Source organism: Caloenas nicobarica, chromosome 4, assembly GCF_036013445.1.
Source record: "Caloenas nicobarica isolate bCalNic1 chromosome 4, bCalNic1.hap1, whole genome shotgun sequence".
NCBI classification, from domain to species: domain Eukaryota; kingdom Metazoa; phylum Chordata; class Aves; order Columbiformes; family Columbidae; genus Caloenas; species Caloenas nicobarica.
Window position 1 is genome coordinate 56067638 of NC_088248.1, and position 18196 is coordinate 56085833.

The 18196-nt window shown below is 34.8% G+C and overlaps 1 protein-coding gene across 1 annotated transcript in view; it reads left to right on the top strand.

Annotated features, from left to right (window-relative positions):
- Positions 1 to 18196, top strand: part of ARAP2 (ArfGAP with RhoGAP domain, ankyrin repeat and PH domain 2) — a 128600-nt gene that overhangs the window by 47974 nt on the left and 62430 nt on the right. Inside the window, exons 9-17 of the mRNA XM_065633336.1 lie at positions 3488 to 3603; positions 4770 to 4969; positions 5704 to 5789; positions 6453 to 6635; positions 8661 to 8835; positions 10336 to 10470; positions 15030 to 15174; positions 16987 to 17089; positions 17736 to 17934. Of these exons, the coding sequence (XP_065489408.1) occupies positions 3488 to 3603; positions 4770 to 4969; positions 5704 to 5789; positions 6453 to 6635; positions 8661 to 8835; positions 10336 to 10470; positions 15030 to 15174; positions 16987 to 17089; positions 17736 to 17934 (1342 nt within the window). The remainder of the gene's footprint in view (positions 1 to 3487; positions 3604 to 4769; positions 4970 to 5703; positions 5790 to 6452; positions 6636 to 8660; positions 8836 to 10335; positions 10471 to 15029; positions 15175 to 16986; positions 17090 to 17735; positions 17935 to 18196) is intronic.

Genomic DNA, 18196 nt, shown 5'->3' on the forward strand with positions numbered 1-18196 from the left:
CTTCTTAAGCTTTTCTTCATTGGTCAGAAAGTTCAACACAATTTAATCTATCTGAAACAATGAGCTTTCAATCTGTAGAAGAAAGACAATTCTTATTCTGAAAAGATACTGCTTGGTCTTGCTGTCAGTACATTTTGTGTAGTGCTTGAATGGCCCTATTGTCCTCTTGTGCACTCAAAGTGAATGAGTTTATCTTTCAAAGCGGAGCATTTCTTTCTTCCCTGTACCAATTCCCACTTCTGTTTCTGAAGGAGAGAACAAGACTGCACTCCTGAAAGCATATAATTCTGAACCTTGAAAATTAGATTCCAGTGTACCTGTCACTCTCACAAAGCCTGGTTTATGCCAAGTGTTGTACTGTTACCGTAAAGAGTTTGTTTGGACTATTACAGAAGTAACTTCATTCTAATGTACCAATGAAATTTGTTAATTTGCCACCACCTTCAGTTCTGAAAAGTATATTCCTCACTTCTAATTTCTTAACCTTTCTGACATTGCTCACACTAAAATTCAATACTGTAATTTCTCATGCATTTGCTGAATTTAAAACATAATAGTTATTCTCTCTTCAGTGGGATTGTTTATACACTAGGTACGTGTGCAAATTTTGGAGGATTGGTGCTCCAGCTAAAGGTAAAGACTTTCAAATTCATGCATTTCATTTCTAGAGGGCTTTCTTAGTTCTGCATTGTTAAGTCCAGTACAACAACGTTTGGTGTCTGTCTTCATAAACATAACGGTGTGTGGTCTTCGGCCTGCAGGCCGCTTCCACGCAGCCTGCTCCTTTACTTCAGGGGAAGTGGGTGCAGCTGCTTGAAGGCATAAAAAAAGAAGAGACTGAAGGGAATATTGGGTAGAGATTTTCAAGAAGGAACAGTATGGAATAGGTAGATTAATAAAGTTTAGTTCGCGTCTCTTTTCTCTAGTGTCATGTAATGAAATGCTTGGTTATCAGGTAAAAAAAAAAACATACCTGCACGAAAGGCACTACTTTTTTGCACAAGTAGTATTTAGGAAATTTTTGAAGTAGGATGTTGTGGAAGCCTCAAAGCATTAATTTGTTGAAATTCCTTGAGAATGTGGCTGTCAATGGTTAGTAAGTATGATGACTTTGCTGCAACTGTTTCTTCAGAGATGTTCCGAGCTGGAAGTCCCTAGATTGCTGGAAGCTTATTTGGGAAGATAAGAATGTACACTTTCTTATTTACATTCTTTTTATGACAGTTGCCAGTAGCAAGTGCTTAGAGGAAAGCTAGTGTACTAGTTGAACTTTTGATCTGGCTCAGTATGGTAGTTATTATTGCAGTCGTCTCCATGACTCATTTTTTACCTTCAGTAAACTGTAATCTGGACCTAAGAGGATATTGAACTTCTATTAGTTGTGGCTTTTGGCAGTTGTTCAGCTGTTATTTAATAAATAGAGAATACATTGCATTGCTGTTCAGGTACAAGTATAGTCTTGTTACCTGTCCTTTAAAAATCAAGACTTCTTAAGGACAATTATTTGAAATAGTTGAAACCAACAAACAAAACCTGTATCCAAGTTGCACCTCAGAAGCACAAACCATTTAATTCTAGAAAGTTAGGGGGTTGTTTTTGTTCTTTTTTTAAAAAAATTATTTTTTATTTTGCTCGTTTAAGACAGTGCTGCTTATAGAAACAAAAATTTAGTGTTTTTCTATCCTCAATTTTTTTTTTTTTACTCTATATTTCATGCTTCTGTTTTTCTCACTAGTGATGTCTGACTTCAGAATGCTTCACAGCTATAGAGCATGCTGTCAAGTTCATACTCAAAAAGAGATTATTCTGCCCACTCCTTTCCCATAGAACTGATCTTTGAGGATGAATTAGGGACTGTGTAGGCTTCACAGAACTCTCTGCTCTCTTCTAAGGCAGATGTGTCAGTATGAAAACCATTGATTTATAGGAAAATGGGGAGATGCTGAAGATGAGAGTAGAGAATAAAAATGTCTGTGTTACAGGGTATGAGGGTATAAGAAAAGTGGAAATATTAAAAAAATATATTATATGAAGAGTGGATAAGCCAGGGTACTTGTTGAAAAGTTGTTACTTTTTAAAGGTTTGTGCTGAAATCCACACCTGGGATCTGCACCATTAGTATCAAATGTAACCGAAGTTAAAACAAAATTCTTAATAAGAAGTCTGGCAGGGAAACATTAGCTGACTTATCCCACACTACATTTAATTAGTGGAAATTAAAGCATTTTTAAAATATCATATTAAAATGGACACTATAATATTTTTATTTGCTCATGCTTGTAATAGGGGAATGACGTGAAAAGAGTTTTATAAATTATCTTCTCCACGTGAGCTTTAATGCTTGCAACATTTGAAAATCTTATGAAGAGAAACTTGCCAGTGATGCAGGCTTAAATATGTATTTACTAGAAAAACAATCTTCTCTGCACAGGCAAGTGACTCTGAAGCTTTTCCTCTTCGGTGCTTGTATTTTTTTTATCCATCCATACTTTGTGTGAGAGGTAACTTAGTGAACATCTTGCAGATGGTAAAATGTGTGGATTTGGCTTATTGCTTGGGTGATGTGTAATAGGTGGTTTGCTTTTTTTTTTTTTCCTGATACAGTTACTGTTTCCAAGAAGTATGCTAATATTTCCAGAAATTAAACTCGTGGAGTGACTACCTTTAGATGAACATCTAAATCAGTTTAAGGAGCAGATACTGATGGTGTTCCAAATACATCAGAAATAACCTATGTGCCTATCAGTGTTTCCAAAATGCATGCATTTGAGAGAGCCTCACAAAAGCTCATTGAACATTTATTTCCCAACTGTATTGATGTAAGATTAATTTTTATTTTAAGTACATTGTTCCATACAGGGGACAATAAATATTTTTTCTTGTTTAAGAGAAGGCAAAAAGGCAAAAATACTTAGCATTTCTAGTATGTGAGTCACAAATAACCTGTTGTCTATCATAGCTGCTGTATAGGACTTTTTTTTCAAAGACATGTTTGACATGTTTAGTTCATGTAATACATCAGAAGCATGAGAAATACAATGTTTAAGAAATAATTTTATACATAAAATATTTTATTTTGTGTTATGTATGCTTAAACCGGGCGACGCTGGTGTCAATAAGAAGGATTTAGATATATAAACATTATTTAGTCACTAAAGCATGATTTAAGCTACATACTTCCATTATTTTGGATCCACATTTTAATGCGGTCTGTTATTTAACCTTTTTTTCCCTTTATTAATAGTTACAGTGTGCAGTTTTCTCCTACTAACAATCAAGTAAGGTCATTCTAGCAATTAGAAGCATAGTGTTTGGATGAAATTTAGTATAAGTTTATTTATACTTTAATGAATTAGAAGGAACTTGCATGTTGTGGCCAAAATCTGTATTACTGACCTTGGATTTTTGGACCATGCTGATTTAATTTTTCTATATATGTTTGATGCTTGAATGGTAAAACTCCGAACTTTTATTGTCTTTTTCCTAGGATTTTAAAACAGGATTCGGTATCACTTTAATCCCTATGAATGTGGCAAATGTAAAACAAGTGGATCGGACTGCAAAGCAATCTTTTGAAATAATTACTCCTTATAAAAGCTTTAGGTGAGAACTTTAATATTTACATTACAAGATATGCAAATAACTAATGAGCTAAAAAAATACCTGCTTCGTGCTACAGTGACATATCTAGTTTGGATAAAAAGGTAATGCTTTTATCAAGAATTCTCAGCATTAAAAAAAAAAAAAAGGAAAAAAAAAAAGGATTTTTTTTTTCCTTTGTTTAGCTATGTGCTTCATCCATTACCTCCCTGACTAGATATCCTATGCCCACAGATTTGTATTTTTATGTAGCCGCCTTTGTTCATTCTGTGCAAGGGCAGAAGGGAAAAAAAGAAGTCACTTTAACAACTTGACTCCATCTTAAAGAATAATATAATAATATAATAATCTGCAGTACTGTATCCATTTAATATTAAGCATTTTATTAGAAAAGAACCCCTCATGTCCCTGGCCTTGTAGACATCCTCCATTGAAATCAGTAGAAAGTTTCACTGTGGCTGATGCTGTGACTTGTACTGATTTTCAAGGCAATAAAAGTATATGCTAATAAAAGCCTTTTGTTAAGTGTTGTAGTTTTTGTTAAGTGAAATCTGAGTAATGCAGGAGAAGCAGGAGTCACTTTGTTCTCCTGGGCTTGCCAGTTGTTAGCCAAGAATTTCCTTTCATTCTCAGTCAAGTAGACGAGCAAGTAAAGTAGTCTTGATCAGTGATTTGAAGCTGTGGCTAGTTGGTAGGTAGCTAGTCCTTTGACTTTCTCTAAGCCATGTTGGTGGTTTTCTTATTAATTATATTTTTTAAAATATCAATTTAAATGAGAAGCAGGTTTTTGCTGTTGTAGTTAGCAAGTTCATTTTTACTTCTCAGTAACTCTCTGTGTTTCCATAGCTCATTCTATGCTTTTGTTAAAGTTCCGGTTTTAAATTTAGCGTGTGGTACCATAAAAAGAGTAACTCAGGAATGTACCTTGAATGCGACAAAAGGTATTTAGCTAGTAGTGGTTTTGTTGAAATATGAACACAAAACCAGGGAGTTTTCATTGACTAAAACCACAAAATAATACATTCCATCTTAGTATCTATATCTGTGTAGAGGAAGATTTTTTTGACTGTGATTTTGGGTGTAAACGTAATAAATAAGAGAGATTACAGGCTATGTCTAATTGGGCTTTAAAATGAAGATCAATAACACAGAAAAGTCAATTGTTTCAGCTTTACAGCAGAGTCAGAAAGAGAGAAACAAGACTGGATTGAAGCACTGCAGCAATCGATAGCAGAAACTCTCTCTGATTATGAAGTAGCTGAGAAGATTTGGTTCAATGAGTCGAACAGGAGCTGTGCCGACTGTAAAGCTCCCGATCCTGACTGGGCATCCATCAATCTCTGTGTTGTCATTTGTAAGAAGTGTGCAGGTAGAGTAATTAATGACAGCCTGTGTGGCTTCTACAAAATGTCATATTTGCATATCTGTATATGTCCTTGAAATGGCTTTTTTTTCATTTTTCTTAGTGCCATCCCTGTGAAAGTTTTGACAAAAAGTGAACTTTTTTTTAATTATACCTTATGTCCTTGTTTTAAAGCACTTCCATGCGTAAATGACAGGTCTTTAAGGTGATTGGTTTCACTCAGATGAATAACCCTTTGCAGTTACTGGAAATTAAGACACACTAACACTTTGTGGGAAATGGCTGGCTTTTGCCAAAGGATGCCAAAGGATAACAATTTTCAGTGTATAAACTCGAGGTACTAATTCTGTTACATCAGCACATATTTTACTGCCAACAGGGAGAGCTTTTCCAGATACTACTAAAAATTTAGTTCTGTCATGTTTTGTATTTAAATATGTATTTAAGCAGTAGATTCAGGGAAAGTTTAACTCTAAGCTTTTGTTCTAAACAAACCCTTTCAAAAGTATTCTACATTAGACACCTTACTTTGTTTATTCGTTACTGTCAAATACAATCCACTTTTTCAATTTTGGAGTTTTTTGGTGCTTTTATTTTTGTTTAGTTGTCAAACCCAACCCTTTTAAAAACAGCAGTTAGAATAAATCTGTCTTCTTTTTTTTTTTTTTTTTTTTTTTGTTAGCAAAAGTAAAACCCAGTTTAATTGCTTTAGTTAAGTAAAAATACTCTTGGATTTTCAGGACAGCACAGATCTTTAGGACCAAGAGATTCAAAGGTCCGGAGTCTAAAAATGGATGCCAGCATTTGGAGCAATGAACTTATTGAGGTATGTTGTAATATTCTATTAATGACTCTTTGTTACATCCTGAAATCTACTGTATGAATAAGAGTTATTTATTGTTTATCTCACAAGAAAACTGAACATATAGCTGCTAAATAACTGTGGTGTTCAAGTAAATTTGATGTTTTCAGGAATAATGTATCTTTGTGTCATTCAAAATACATGTTTGTTTTTATAACTACCTGTACAAATTCTCGTAGTATTTCTCCAAGCATCTAGATTTTGGGGGGAAAAAGAAATAAAATTCTTTTGGAGTGCAATCATGAAGGGCAATATTGGGAAGGAGAAAAGAAAGGAAACTTCTCACCACCAGTTTAGTTGCTTGGGGTATGAAAAAGTGGTTCCGATAGTCATCAGTGTTTTCCTTAAAACATATGCTAGTCTTCTCTGAACTTTTACTGGTATTTTCTAATACGTATTGAAATATTATAAGTGGTTAGCCTTGTGAAGCTTAGTTGCTATTGATGGTCAATGACGGTGACAGACTTATTCATTTCTAGATGACCATAGGCAGTGATTGAGAGAAGCTTCTTCCATCTCCTGCAGGCAATTTTCTTTAATAACTTCTTTTTTGACTTTTAGCAGCTGAAAACTATTTAGAGGTTAGCTTCATATCCTTCATATTTTTTTTTCTTGCACCTCATCCAGCTTTTTATCATCATTGGAAATAAGAGGGCAAACAGTTTTTGGGCAGGAAATCTTCCTCCAGATGAAGAACTACATATGGATGCCCCTGCAGAAAAAAGGATAGCATTCATTACACAAAAATACAAAGAGGGAAAATTCAGGAAAGCACCTTTTTCCTACAAAACCAAGGAACAGTTGAATAAGGTAATACTAGAATAAGTAAGCCTGTACCATACCTTTGTACTGTATCAGTGTGCAATTTGGTCATGTTAGACTGGTGAGAAGTAAATTCAGAATCCTGAGTGACATTTTCACAGAGGAGAATAAGGGTTGTTTTGGAGCCTTTACAGGAGTCATTTAATGATTTCTTAGTTCCTATTTTTTCAAGTTAGTTTGCTTGCAGAAGGTTGTGGTACCTATTTGGTGCCTGTAGTATGTCTTCCGGAGCTGTCAATGAATGTGGATCTTTATTTTTCCTCAAATGCACACTCTAGGTATGCAAATTCCCACTTCACTTCTTTGGATTCCTTCTTTATGTGTTTTAGATATCTTATATGTCTGACATCTGACATTCCAGTACATTAGATGATTCAGTGTTATCAATGGTGAAAGTAGCTCGTGCATGCTTATATAGTAGCTTGTAGATAATTGGAAATGAAACAAGCTAAAAGTAAAGATGGAAAATGTGTGTTCTCAGTGTTTCCTTTTACACGAATAACACAAATTTTTTACAGTTATAAAGTGGAGAAGGCTAATTATAATTATAAATTTCTGTGTAATTTTTCATGTCCATGTGACTGACTTCAAATATCTGTTGATTTCGGAGTCATGGTTGTTTATGGTGTATGAATATAGAAGAGTTTAAAATGCATATATATTACAAAGCTAATGCATTCAATTACATGAGTCATTGTCTCAAAGGGTATGCAAATATTGTGGAGAGGCTGTAACATTTATAAGTTGTTATGATTTGAACTACAGAGGTCTCATTTTTTCAGTGGCTATTGTGTCAAAAAGGAAGTGTTATTTTCTGTACGTTTTCTCAGTTGTGTGTTAGTTATACACTTAAGAAGTTAAAATAAGTTGTCATTAAAACACCTCTAGCCAAAGTATTGAACCATCTCACTGTATAACTTCTATTTAGTTTTCTGCATTTCATTGGAATTGGGAAACATTCTTAGGCTTCATGGGGAATTCTGTCTTTCCCAAATAAAACATTTGGATTGTTTTCTGTTTATTGGTAGCAGTTGTGCGAGAGACTTTATTTAAGATTATAACTGTGGACTAGAAAATATAGCTCTGTGTTTTACAGGCTTGATTTTTCTGAAGTCTTTGGTGGTGGTGTTTTTTTGGGGGGTGAGGGGGGTGTCTGTCAATTAATCATTTCACTACCGGTGAAAAATATCAGATGTAGTCGTCAAATCTCTGTCAAGCCATGAAATTACCGTGTAATGAGGTGGCCGTTGCTAAGTAATTCTAGAACTTTTACTGGACTGTCTGCCCTGTCATGTTGTGCCGACTGGATGCTTATATGTTTACTAGAGCAGCTGAGTTTTATAGTAGTACTCTTCTTGTTTTTAGTGACTTTTGCCTTAATTATTTCAGAACAAATTAATTTAAAAAAAAGGTTTGTTATACTTGTTTGTCTTCATGTGTGCAAAAATGAAAGGAGGCTGGTTTAGGATGTGGTGAGATCTTTAAATCTCAGGGAAGATGACCAAATGTGAAGATACCCTGAACAATAGTTGCGTTATTGACTGTGACCATAGTTTTGAAAAACTACCTGTGAATTTCAGTTGGTTTCCTAGTCGTAGAGTTCAAGGATCAAATCTTGTCTATTTGGTTGAACTTTGCAGGTCTGCGATAATTTTTTTTTTTTTTTAGTAGTTCGGTGTGTGAAGCAAAATGAGGGGGAATTTATCATGTAAATAAATAACAAGTTTCCACTCCAGTTGTATTAATTCATGTTATCCTTCCCAAGTGAAACTTGTGTCAGCAACAACTTGCAGGGTTGGGGTTGCTTATGTTTTTGGGGTTTCTTTTTCTGTTGTTGCTCCTTTTTTCCTAGATTTGGATCATACTTCATGACTCTGGCTATTTCTATGTGTATGACCTTTGAAAATGCAGGGTAACAGTACTGGAGGTGCAAGGATTTGCTCCTAAGCTACATGTACTTGTTGCCAATAGCTTTCTAATTTAACCAGACTTATTTTCCCCCTCCAATATAAGGCCCTGTGTGCTGCTGTAGTTAAACAAGATGTGCTAGAAACTCTGATGTTGCTGTTTAGTGGGGCTGATGCTATGTGTGCAACTGGAGACCCTGTTTACAGTACTCCATACTTATTAGCCAAGAAGGCTGGACAAAGACTGCAAATGGAATTCCTGTACCATAATAAGTTCTCAGGTAGGATATATTTTCTTTGTTTTGATTTTCTAATTTTATATTGAGCAAAAGGAGAGGAAAGAAGGAATTCAGAAGAAAAATTGGCATTGAGTTGAACAACACTGGTATAGTGGAAGGGTTGTTGTGATGGCATTAACTGTATTTCAGCAGACAGTGTATGTAATTGTGTACGAGTTGTGTTTTTTTGCTCAGATGTCAAGTTTAGGACGTAAATAATAAAGCAGTCGGTGATAACTCATACCCTTATTTATAACACAGAAGAAAAACGTCATTGGTTCTGCCAATATTGTCAGGCTTTTAGCAGAAAAAGTGGGTATGTGCAGTTAACATGTATCCGAAATATTCGTTTGGGGCTTTGTTTTTTCTTAAAACTAATTTAAAGTGATAACCTACCACTACTGCACACAGACTTACCTGTTTTTTCACACACTCTTCTCCCAATATAAAACTCACCTCTTGAACCTGTAATATGGTCTGTCCCAGGCTCAGAGCACATGATAAACTTTGGCCTTAAAAGTCAACAATTCTGGTTGAAGTATGTGACTTGTTATGAGGCTCTTGAAAACAGAAAGCCATTCTTAAAAATAGATACATAAATAAATTGTAGTGTATGGATGTGCCTAAACTTACCTTTTAAAAGGGCTGTACAGAATCTGAAGCAGTCTGGGAATGAAAGTTGACATGCAGATTTACACTGGAAAAGATTAGGTATGCTGTACTGCAACCAGCATTGTGGACACACTCCTGGACCAATTTCCCCTTGTTTCATGCCACTCTGCAAAGCAACACTGTTTAGGCTGAACAACAGAAGTTTTAGTGGGAAACACAGGAACGATTTCGGGCTTTCCAGAGCAAACATGGTGCCTTAGTTCTGCCTGAGCAACCCTCTGTCACAAGGCACTGGATTGCAGGATGCTGAGCTCAGTCACTGTGCAAACGTGCAGCTCTGGGTTTTTGCTAGCGGTGCTCTCAAGTGGTCCTAAGGCTATAGAGAGAAGTTTGCTCATCTTGACTCTGTCTTTTCTACTTGTAGCCTTCCAGCCAAGGCAGCATCACCATATGCTGGTGCTAGTGTTTGTTGTTCTCTGAAGAGAAGGGCTGATAGTGATTCTCTGAGATGTCTGTCTGCTGCCAGAGTTGATAGTAGACTTCTCCATAAGCCCTCAAGAAAAACAATTCCCTTCTGTCGAAGTATGTTATGTAAGAGTTGAAAAGAAAAGCTCAGTACACCACAAGACCGTATGTTAGATTACATTGGCAAACAGTAGTAGACAATGACAATGTTGTAACAAATGTGAACTGATTTTTTTTTTTAATCAGTATGTAAGCATTTTACTCTAATTATAAAAATAAATCAGTAAGGTGTATCTCTCTTGTGGTAAAAATATTACAGAGCAACTGCATACCTGTAGATGCACAGTTAGAAAGATCTGTGGAGAAATGGTTATAACTGATATAACTGAATTTCTGTATGTTACTTACTCCTTTGTCTTTCAATAGATTTCCCAAACTATGATACTTGTTTTGAAAGTGGCTTCTCTGAAGATTCTTCACATTCCACCTTTCTTTGTGAATTCTTATACAAAGTTTCTTCTAATACTGCTAAGCTTCTTACAGAGAAGAAATTAAAAGAAGGTATTTCACTTTTTCTTTGTGCATTTGAATATTACATGAATATGTATGGTTTGGATGAATTTGGTTCTTTTTAACTTCTTGCATTACTTTTTAAAAGATAAAATGTCTTTGATATAACATATCCTCTTTTGATTTCATAGACCTCTTTCAGATAACAAAAATAGTAATTGTCCTGATCTCTTTATTCAGTGGTTGACAGAGGAGAAAACTGAACGACTGAAAAATTATTCAGTTAACAACACTTTTTGATAAAAAAGACTACTTTAATTATATTAGATGAATGCTACTAACTGACAAAAAGTAGTTTCCATCTAAAATTAAAAGACTCCAGAAATAATTTAAAAATATTAGTGATGTTTTAGTAAGAGTACAAATGGCTAACACCTAGCATGTTTCTCAAGCTCACAAATTTTAAAAGTATTCCAAGTGGAAATGAGCACTTCTAACAACTTTATAACAAATTGGGCTTTGTGGGGTGAAAATGTGTGTATATCACAGTAGATATATATGGTCTTCAGTATATATTGGTCTTCTGTCTCTTTTTGAGAGAGATGTTATCAGATAATTTTCCTAGCTTTTTTTTTTTTTTCCCTTTTTCTCCCCAGTTATGTTCCTATATTTTTCTTCAATCTAAACAAACAAATGATGTGGATCTTTAAAATCTGGGCTGATTTATGGTTATTTCTCCTAAAATCTTGACATGGTATCCTGTGTCAGTATATTCATATTTTTGTATGATTATATGTATATCCTCATGGTGTATGCCTTTAAGACCCTTAGTGGAGATTAAAGCAAGTTAACTCCTATTTGATTATGCTTTTGAAGTATCTATGTTAGCGTGGGTCCAAAGTCTTCAAAGCATTGGGCGATCAACAGAACTGATACCCGATGATGGGCATTTCCCAGCAACTCTGCAGTTGTTAACAAAGACAACTGATGTGGGAGAGGACTGCTGCTGGACAGGACTGCCTTGACAAGTGTTCTGAAGCCTCAACACTACTTGCTCTAAGTGCAGACCTTGTCTTCTGTACTGTTGGTATTTCCATATATCTAGGTTCATTAAAAAAGTTTAAAGAAAAAAAAAACCAAAACACTAAGAGAAGTAGAGAGCAAATACAAGGCAATATGACTGGTCTCTTCTAACACAATGGTAGTTTAGAAGTGCACTTTAAGTTTGTAAATACCTGTATAGATTGAAGATTTAGCTAAAAATGCTCACAGAATCTGTAATACTCTGGGGGGAGGTGCAGTGAGAGTGAGCATCATAGAAGAATGCCTGAAAAATACTTACGAAGAAAACCCTCAGACAAGAAACAACAGAGTTTTGACTGTTTTCCATCATAAGTTGTTAGTGGACAGAAATGAAGCTGTTTTGAAAATTTGTAGTCTATTGCTTAGTATTGCACTTACTACTTGGAGGAACACGCAATAAATGGAAAGAAACCAGATTTCCCTCAACTCAGGTTTTGGCATCTGCAATTATGATAGTGTCTTGCAGATGGTAGATATTCTGCTGTTTATTTTTTGGGGTTCTTTTGGGGGCAGGCGTGGGGAGGTGCTGCTTTTTTTTTTTTGGCTTTGTTTTTGCATTAATGGTGAGTTACCCATGTATTTGTCAGGCCTGATGGTTCTGGGATGGATGCTTTACAGGTACATAGCAAGATAGGTTTCCCTGACCATTTGCAGTACAAGAAAACAAATGACAAATGGGACAAGGGAGGAAGATCTAATAATAACATCCTTTCAACAACAACAAAAACCCCTGCAATTTTGAATTAGAAACTGCTCTTGCCTGAGGACTCTAATATATCTCAGCCATGTGTAAGAAGTATTATGACAGAAGTGGGGTTTTTTGCTATTTAAAACATAGAACACGTAATCTGTTTTCTGTATTGATTTTTTTTTTTTCCCCCTACATCAAGAACTGGTTTTACCTTTATAAAATCTCATTAACATGAAGTAATATGGGATATGCATATTGCAGATTGTTGGGAATAAGTGGTAATACTTTTTTTTTCCCTCTTACTGTTTTCAGAAAATAATTCGATGGTTAGAGTACTAATATGTGGGAGATAGTTTCAGTTCCCTCCTCTGCCTGTAAAGATGCAAATAAGAAGGCCACGTTAGCCAAAAAAGTGGCCTAGCTGTTTGCTTCTAGAGAAAAGAAATAAGCTCTGACTTGCTGTGAACTGAGTTCTCACTGGACCAAAGAGGGAGCACCATTCTCTGGCTGGGGATTACAGCACTTATCTAAATTTTGGGCCTTGTCCCAAAGTACATTAGGATTAGGGATTTTTTTTTTTTTTTTTTTTTTTGAATGCTTTTTGTGGAAAAGGCCAGAATCCTGTAAAGCTGTCTAACCATTAGAGTTAAGTTCTTCCTCAGTGTTCTGAGGAAGGTGGCTGTTAATTAACAGCTGTTGATCAGCAGGAAGAGAGCTCAAACGTTGGTTGTATTCTGATGCAGTGGATCAAAAAGTAAAGGTTAGAGGTTTACTGGCTCAGGTTTAACTTTTGGCTTCTGTTTTTAGTGTAAAACATTTTATGGAGCCCTCTTAAAAGCTTTGACAGACTTTAATGAATATTGAAGCAGTGAGCTATTTTGTAGAATAGGCTTTGAGGGATGGGAGGGGGAAAGCTGGGGGACAAAAAAACCCCTAAACAATTGAAACATCCAAGTTTGGTGCTCAACTCTGTAAATCTATACATTTTCAAATCCTTTATCTTATGTTTATTTTACTATATAAAATACTTATTTAGACAATAGATAGAACTAGATAGCAAGTAGTATGATACAAATAAATACTACTAAAATAGTACCAAGATATTTATAAAACATGTATAAATCATAGATCAACTAGCAGAAAAACTAATTGCATGAAACATCAGATTATATACTAAGTAAGTATTGGCTAAGTACCACTGCAGTTTGGGGTGTTGGCTGTTTGTTGTTGTGGTTTTGTTTGGTTTTTTGTTTGTTTGATTTGGTTTTTGGTTGGGTTTTTTGGTTGGTTGTTTTGGTGAGTGTGTGTGTGTTTGTTTTTTCCAGAGATTTTTTACAAAATTCTCATAAAAACTTTACCAGAATATTTGCACCTGTATAGGAATTTTAAGACTGTAGAAATAAACAGAGTATTTTAAGACCTGCTTCTCTGTAGCAGTGAGCTCAAGATAGGTGCACCTCAAATTATATTCTAAGAACTAGATGTAAGATAGAATTAATGCATTAGTATTTTGAGTAGCAAATAGTCATTAATATTCTACGTCCTGTGCTGTATTCATATTTTAGGTGCATAAGAGGGAGTAGACATTTGGTCTTAATTAAATATGCTAAATAATACTTTCAAGTTCTGCAGATTTTTTTCTTCCACCTTGTATTTTTTTTATAAAGTATATATGACAATTACTAAATACTCCAATATATCTAGTGCCAAGTTACTTGAAGATAGAATTCTTAACTAGGTAATTTAACCATTGCCAGAAACTGCAAATTGTTACACGTTGAAAGCACCCTACAAATGTTAGCATTCTGTAAACTACAGTGTTGCTAAATGAATTTACCCTCGCCAGGTCTGTATGTGAATCACAACAAGAGAGATCTCCAATTCATTCTAATGTGAACATGCCATCCTGAAATGGCTGTAGCTCCCGCCTGTCTACAATACATCCATTTATCTCCCCCAGTATACAGGAATAAATTCTGTACAGTTTCATTACTATCTGACGCTTGAACCTGCAGTAGGAGAGAATTGAGCTCAATCACTGATCTACCTAGAAAGTAGGCAGACAGTTTGTCATCCTCTACTATTTTGGTAGCATATTTTTTTTTTAAAAAAAAATCAAGTTATATAACACAACTTCTGATAGGGTTTTCCTCGTGTTTTCTAGTAGTGTGCAATGGATACAAGTTCTGGCATGTGTGACATTGTTTTTTCTAGACTATTTGAAAGGCTTAAATTGTTTTCCTTGATCTTGTGACAGTGAGTGGACACCCAAGCACTACCAAACAGTGGAGGACAGGTTGGCTTGGTTTTGGCCTTTAGTTCCAGTAACGCGAAAGAAAGAGTAGCCCTTTTTTGGTGATGCACACTGTGATTCACTTGCTCATTTTGCTATCGGCTCTTGTCAGAATATATTGTTCTAGGTAGCTTCCAATGTTTCTAACTTAGCGTGTTTTCTTTTTGCTTCCTTAACTCTCTTCTGCTAAACATGTAACATGGTATTGTGTACTAGCTCTTCCCCCATCAAGGTCTACAGCAAGTGAAAGGTCTATATAATGATAAAGTTAACTTATGAAGTGATTCAGTATACTCATAAAGTAAAAATGTGTGTGTTATTGAAATATTCTTTTATTGAATTACCATGTGCTAGAGTTTCTGTAGGTTAAGTAGTATCGACACAGACATAGATTTCCTTGCCTACTGAAGTCAATGAGACTGAGATTTCATCATAAATGTATTAATTACAACAGAGCTATGCATTCTGTGAGGCAGCTTCTATAGGAAGAGGTAATTTTTATTATTAAGCCAGCTGACTTTTATATTATTTCTTTAATCACAGATTGCAACAAAAGATGGTGCACTCTGGAAAGTGGCTTTCTGAGCTACTATGAAAATGATAAAACTACCACTCCTAATGGTATGATTGACATCAGTGAAGTTATCTGTCTTGTAGTACACAAGTCAGACTTCTTTTTAAATAGAGGGTAGGTTCTGAAATTAATATTTCAATAAACAAACTCGGGTATTTCAAAGATTTGATTCTGGGTTTTCAGAGCTGTTCATTTGTTCCTGAATTTTGAACATGTGATTTAGAAAAGAGGGGGGAAAAAAAAAAAGCTGAATTGTTTTATGCTGACTTCAAGAAGTAAAGTGCTAAGTGGTATTTGGGGATTTTGTTTTTTCTTTTTTTTTTATACTGACATAATGAAAATGTTAGGGTAATTTTAAAGGGCAGCATAAATTAGATACATCTGTTTCTTATTAAAACTGTAATGCATATCCTCAGTGCTTAAAAGGTTACATGATGATAAATTGTACAATTAATGCTCATTTTTCTTTCTGGGATTGACCTCTGCCTGAAGCCAAAACTCTTGCTTTGTTTCTTCCTGATAATAATACAGCAGATTAGAGGTCTCCACTATGCTTTTGGTTTTGGTCATAGATCTATCGGCCTTTGAAACCCATTCTTTGTTCTGCAGCTGAGGACAACACTGTAACTGTTGAACACTGTATTACTTTGAAGATAACATTTTTGTGGTCTTATTTTTCTTTTAAAACTTAATTCATATCCCGTTTATACATTTAAAAACATCTTGGGGAGATTCATCTAAATCTGAGTTGCATCCCAGTGATACTTGATTTCTTGGGGGCAACATTTTTGTTTAAATTATACTTTGGATCTGTCTAACAAACTCCATAACACTTCTTTTTAAATTTATTTATGTGTGTGTGTGTATGTAAAATAAGAAGAACTTTCTGCAGTATAGTACTGTAATGCTTGTAGATACAAAGCAAAAGTGTCTGCAAAGAAAACAGGGTATAATCAGTGAGCTTCTGGGAAAGGTAATGGGAAGAAAGGACTTCAGCTACTACAGAGACAAAGGGCATTCAGAGGGGAGAAATCCTGAAACCTGGTGATGCCTCAACATGCTGTAAAATACAGCAAAGATGACCTTCACTATTCTGCAGTAGCATAGCTTTGTGGTATCCAGAAAAAAGAAAATAGCACTTTCTTCTGCTGTCATTGAATCTAACCTGTTGCTTCCTACATCTCCAAATGGTTCCACTTCAGGATAATACCTAAATACTTTCACTTTTAGAGAATGACTAACTTCCTGTGCTTTACCTGCAATTGGGTAGTTTTATGAGAAACTTCCCTAAATTTGATATTTCACGTAGTGAAACAGTCCTTAAAATTTCTGTTCTACTAGTCAGATTTAAGTACTTATATATGATTTTCAAAGTGGTTATTGAAAAATGAGAGAACTGAGTCATATTCAGTTCTCAAGATTTAGACAAATCTCAAGCTCCAGCATTGAAAGGTAAAAGCATACTCCATCTGTTTGGATTCCAGGGAGAGGTTACGTATGAAATCACACTTTAAATCATTGAGCCATAATTTATAAGTTAAAGGCTGACCCTAAGTCAAACAAGATATTTATTTTCCAAATTCCTCCCCAGTTTCAACTGGTTTATTTTTTCTTATTTTACTATCCTATTAATTTTGCCATCAGTTAAAAATGGAAAAACAGGATTTATCTGTTTAAGTATGATATACTTCTTAAAATGAAAAAAACAAGACACCCCCTGCCAAAAAAAAACCCCAAAAAACCAAAACAGAAACAAAACAAAAAAAATAACAACAAGAAGAAACAAACAACAAAACAAAACACCAACTGTTAAGAACTTCTTGAGCTACAGCAGCTTCAAAGGATAGTAATAAATATGACAGAACCAAGCTCGTCTACTGTTATGAAGACTAAATACAGCTGCCTATTTCCCCTTGCTTGCTTTAGGGACATCTTTACCTTTGAAATCTACTTAATGTCGGAACGCGTTTTTTTATTTGGAGCTGAAACTGCATATTCACAAAGAAAATGGACTTGGGCAATAACTAAGGTAACGCTGATAATTATCTTTTCCAGTTAGGCCTGGAGCCTTTGCACAAAGAATAAAGTGTCATTGTTAGCTTAAAATCCTCTGAGAAATCATTTGTGATGAACACAGATCTATCTTGTGTGTAAAGGTTTTCTTGTGCAGCAGGAAGAAATAACTTTTGTGATTTAATATTTGAAACGAGATAATAAAATAAAATGGAAAAGGAATTAAAGCAACATTTTAATGCCAACCTTAAGAATATATTAAAGATGCTCTAGCATAAAGACATAAACTGTATGAATTTATTTCAGCTAAGTTGTTTGTGGTTTCAATTCTATTCTTTTATTTGCAGAAACAGAATTTATAAAGCAGTACCATATTTTATACAGTGCCAGATGCTAATAGTCCCATTGCTAGTTAAATCAATTGTATTTTAAAAAGTAAAAATGTTTGAATTGTAGAGTATTAACGGAAAAAATGTTATGCTTGATTTTATAACATAAATTTAGTCTGTATATGGGTTTATAAATGATAAATCTGAAAGTCTTATTTCTTTTACTGTGACTTTCATCCTTGAATCATATAGATTTGCAATATCTTGATTTGTTTTCTTTTAGGGGAAGAGGGTTTTTTTTCTTCATCTGACTCACCCCATTTTCTTTGGTAGCATTTTGTTCCCCCTGTGGCTGAATGCTTATTAGAGAGAGACTGTGACCTGATTGGCCAGCTGTACTACAAAGATTGCCATAACCTGAATCAGTGGAGAAAAGGCTGGTTTGCTATAGAGAAGTCGAGCCTTTATTTTTGTCTTGAAGTGGAGAATGCTGAAGAAGATTCCATATATCTAAGGAGGTTGCAAGAACTAAGTAAGAATTTTGCTTAACATCTAGAATTCAGGAAATACTCTATGGAACTTATTTACTGACAAGGACATTTCTATTACATTTTAAAGTCATAAACATTAGGGAACTCGGTATCTAATCCTTTGCATGAGCCAGATTCTCTTCCAAGTCTGATCTAAATATGAAGGTGTTAAAGTTCTGTCTTGGATTTTTTTTCCCCTACTTAGTGGCACATACGAGAGAGATTTTTCACAGCTTCATAATGAATGAAGACAATTTTTGTTCC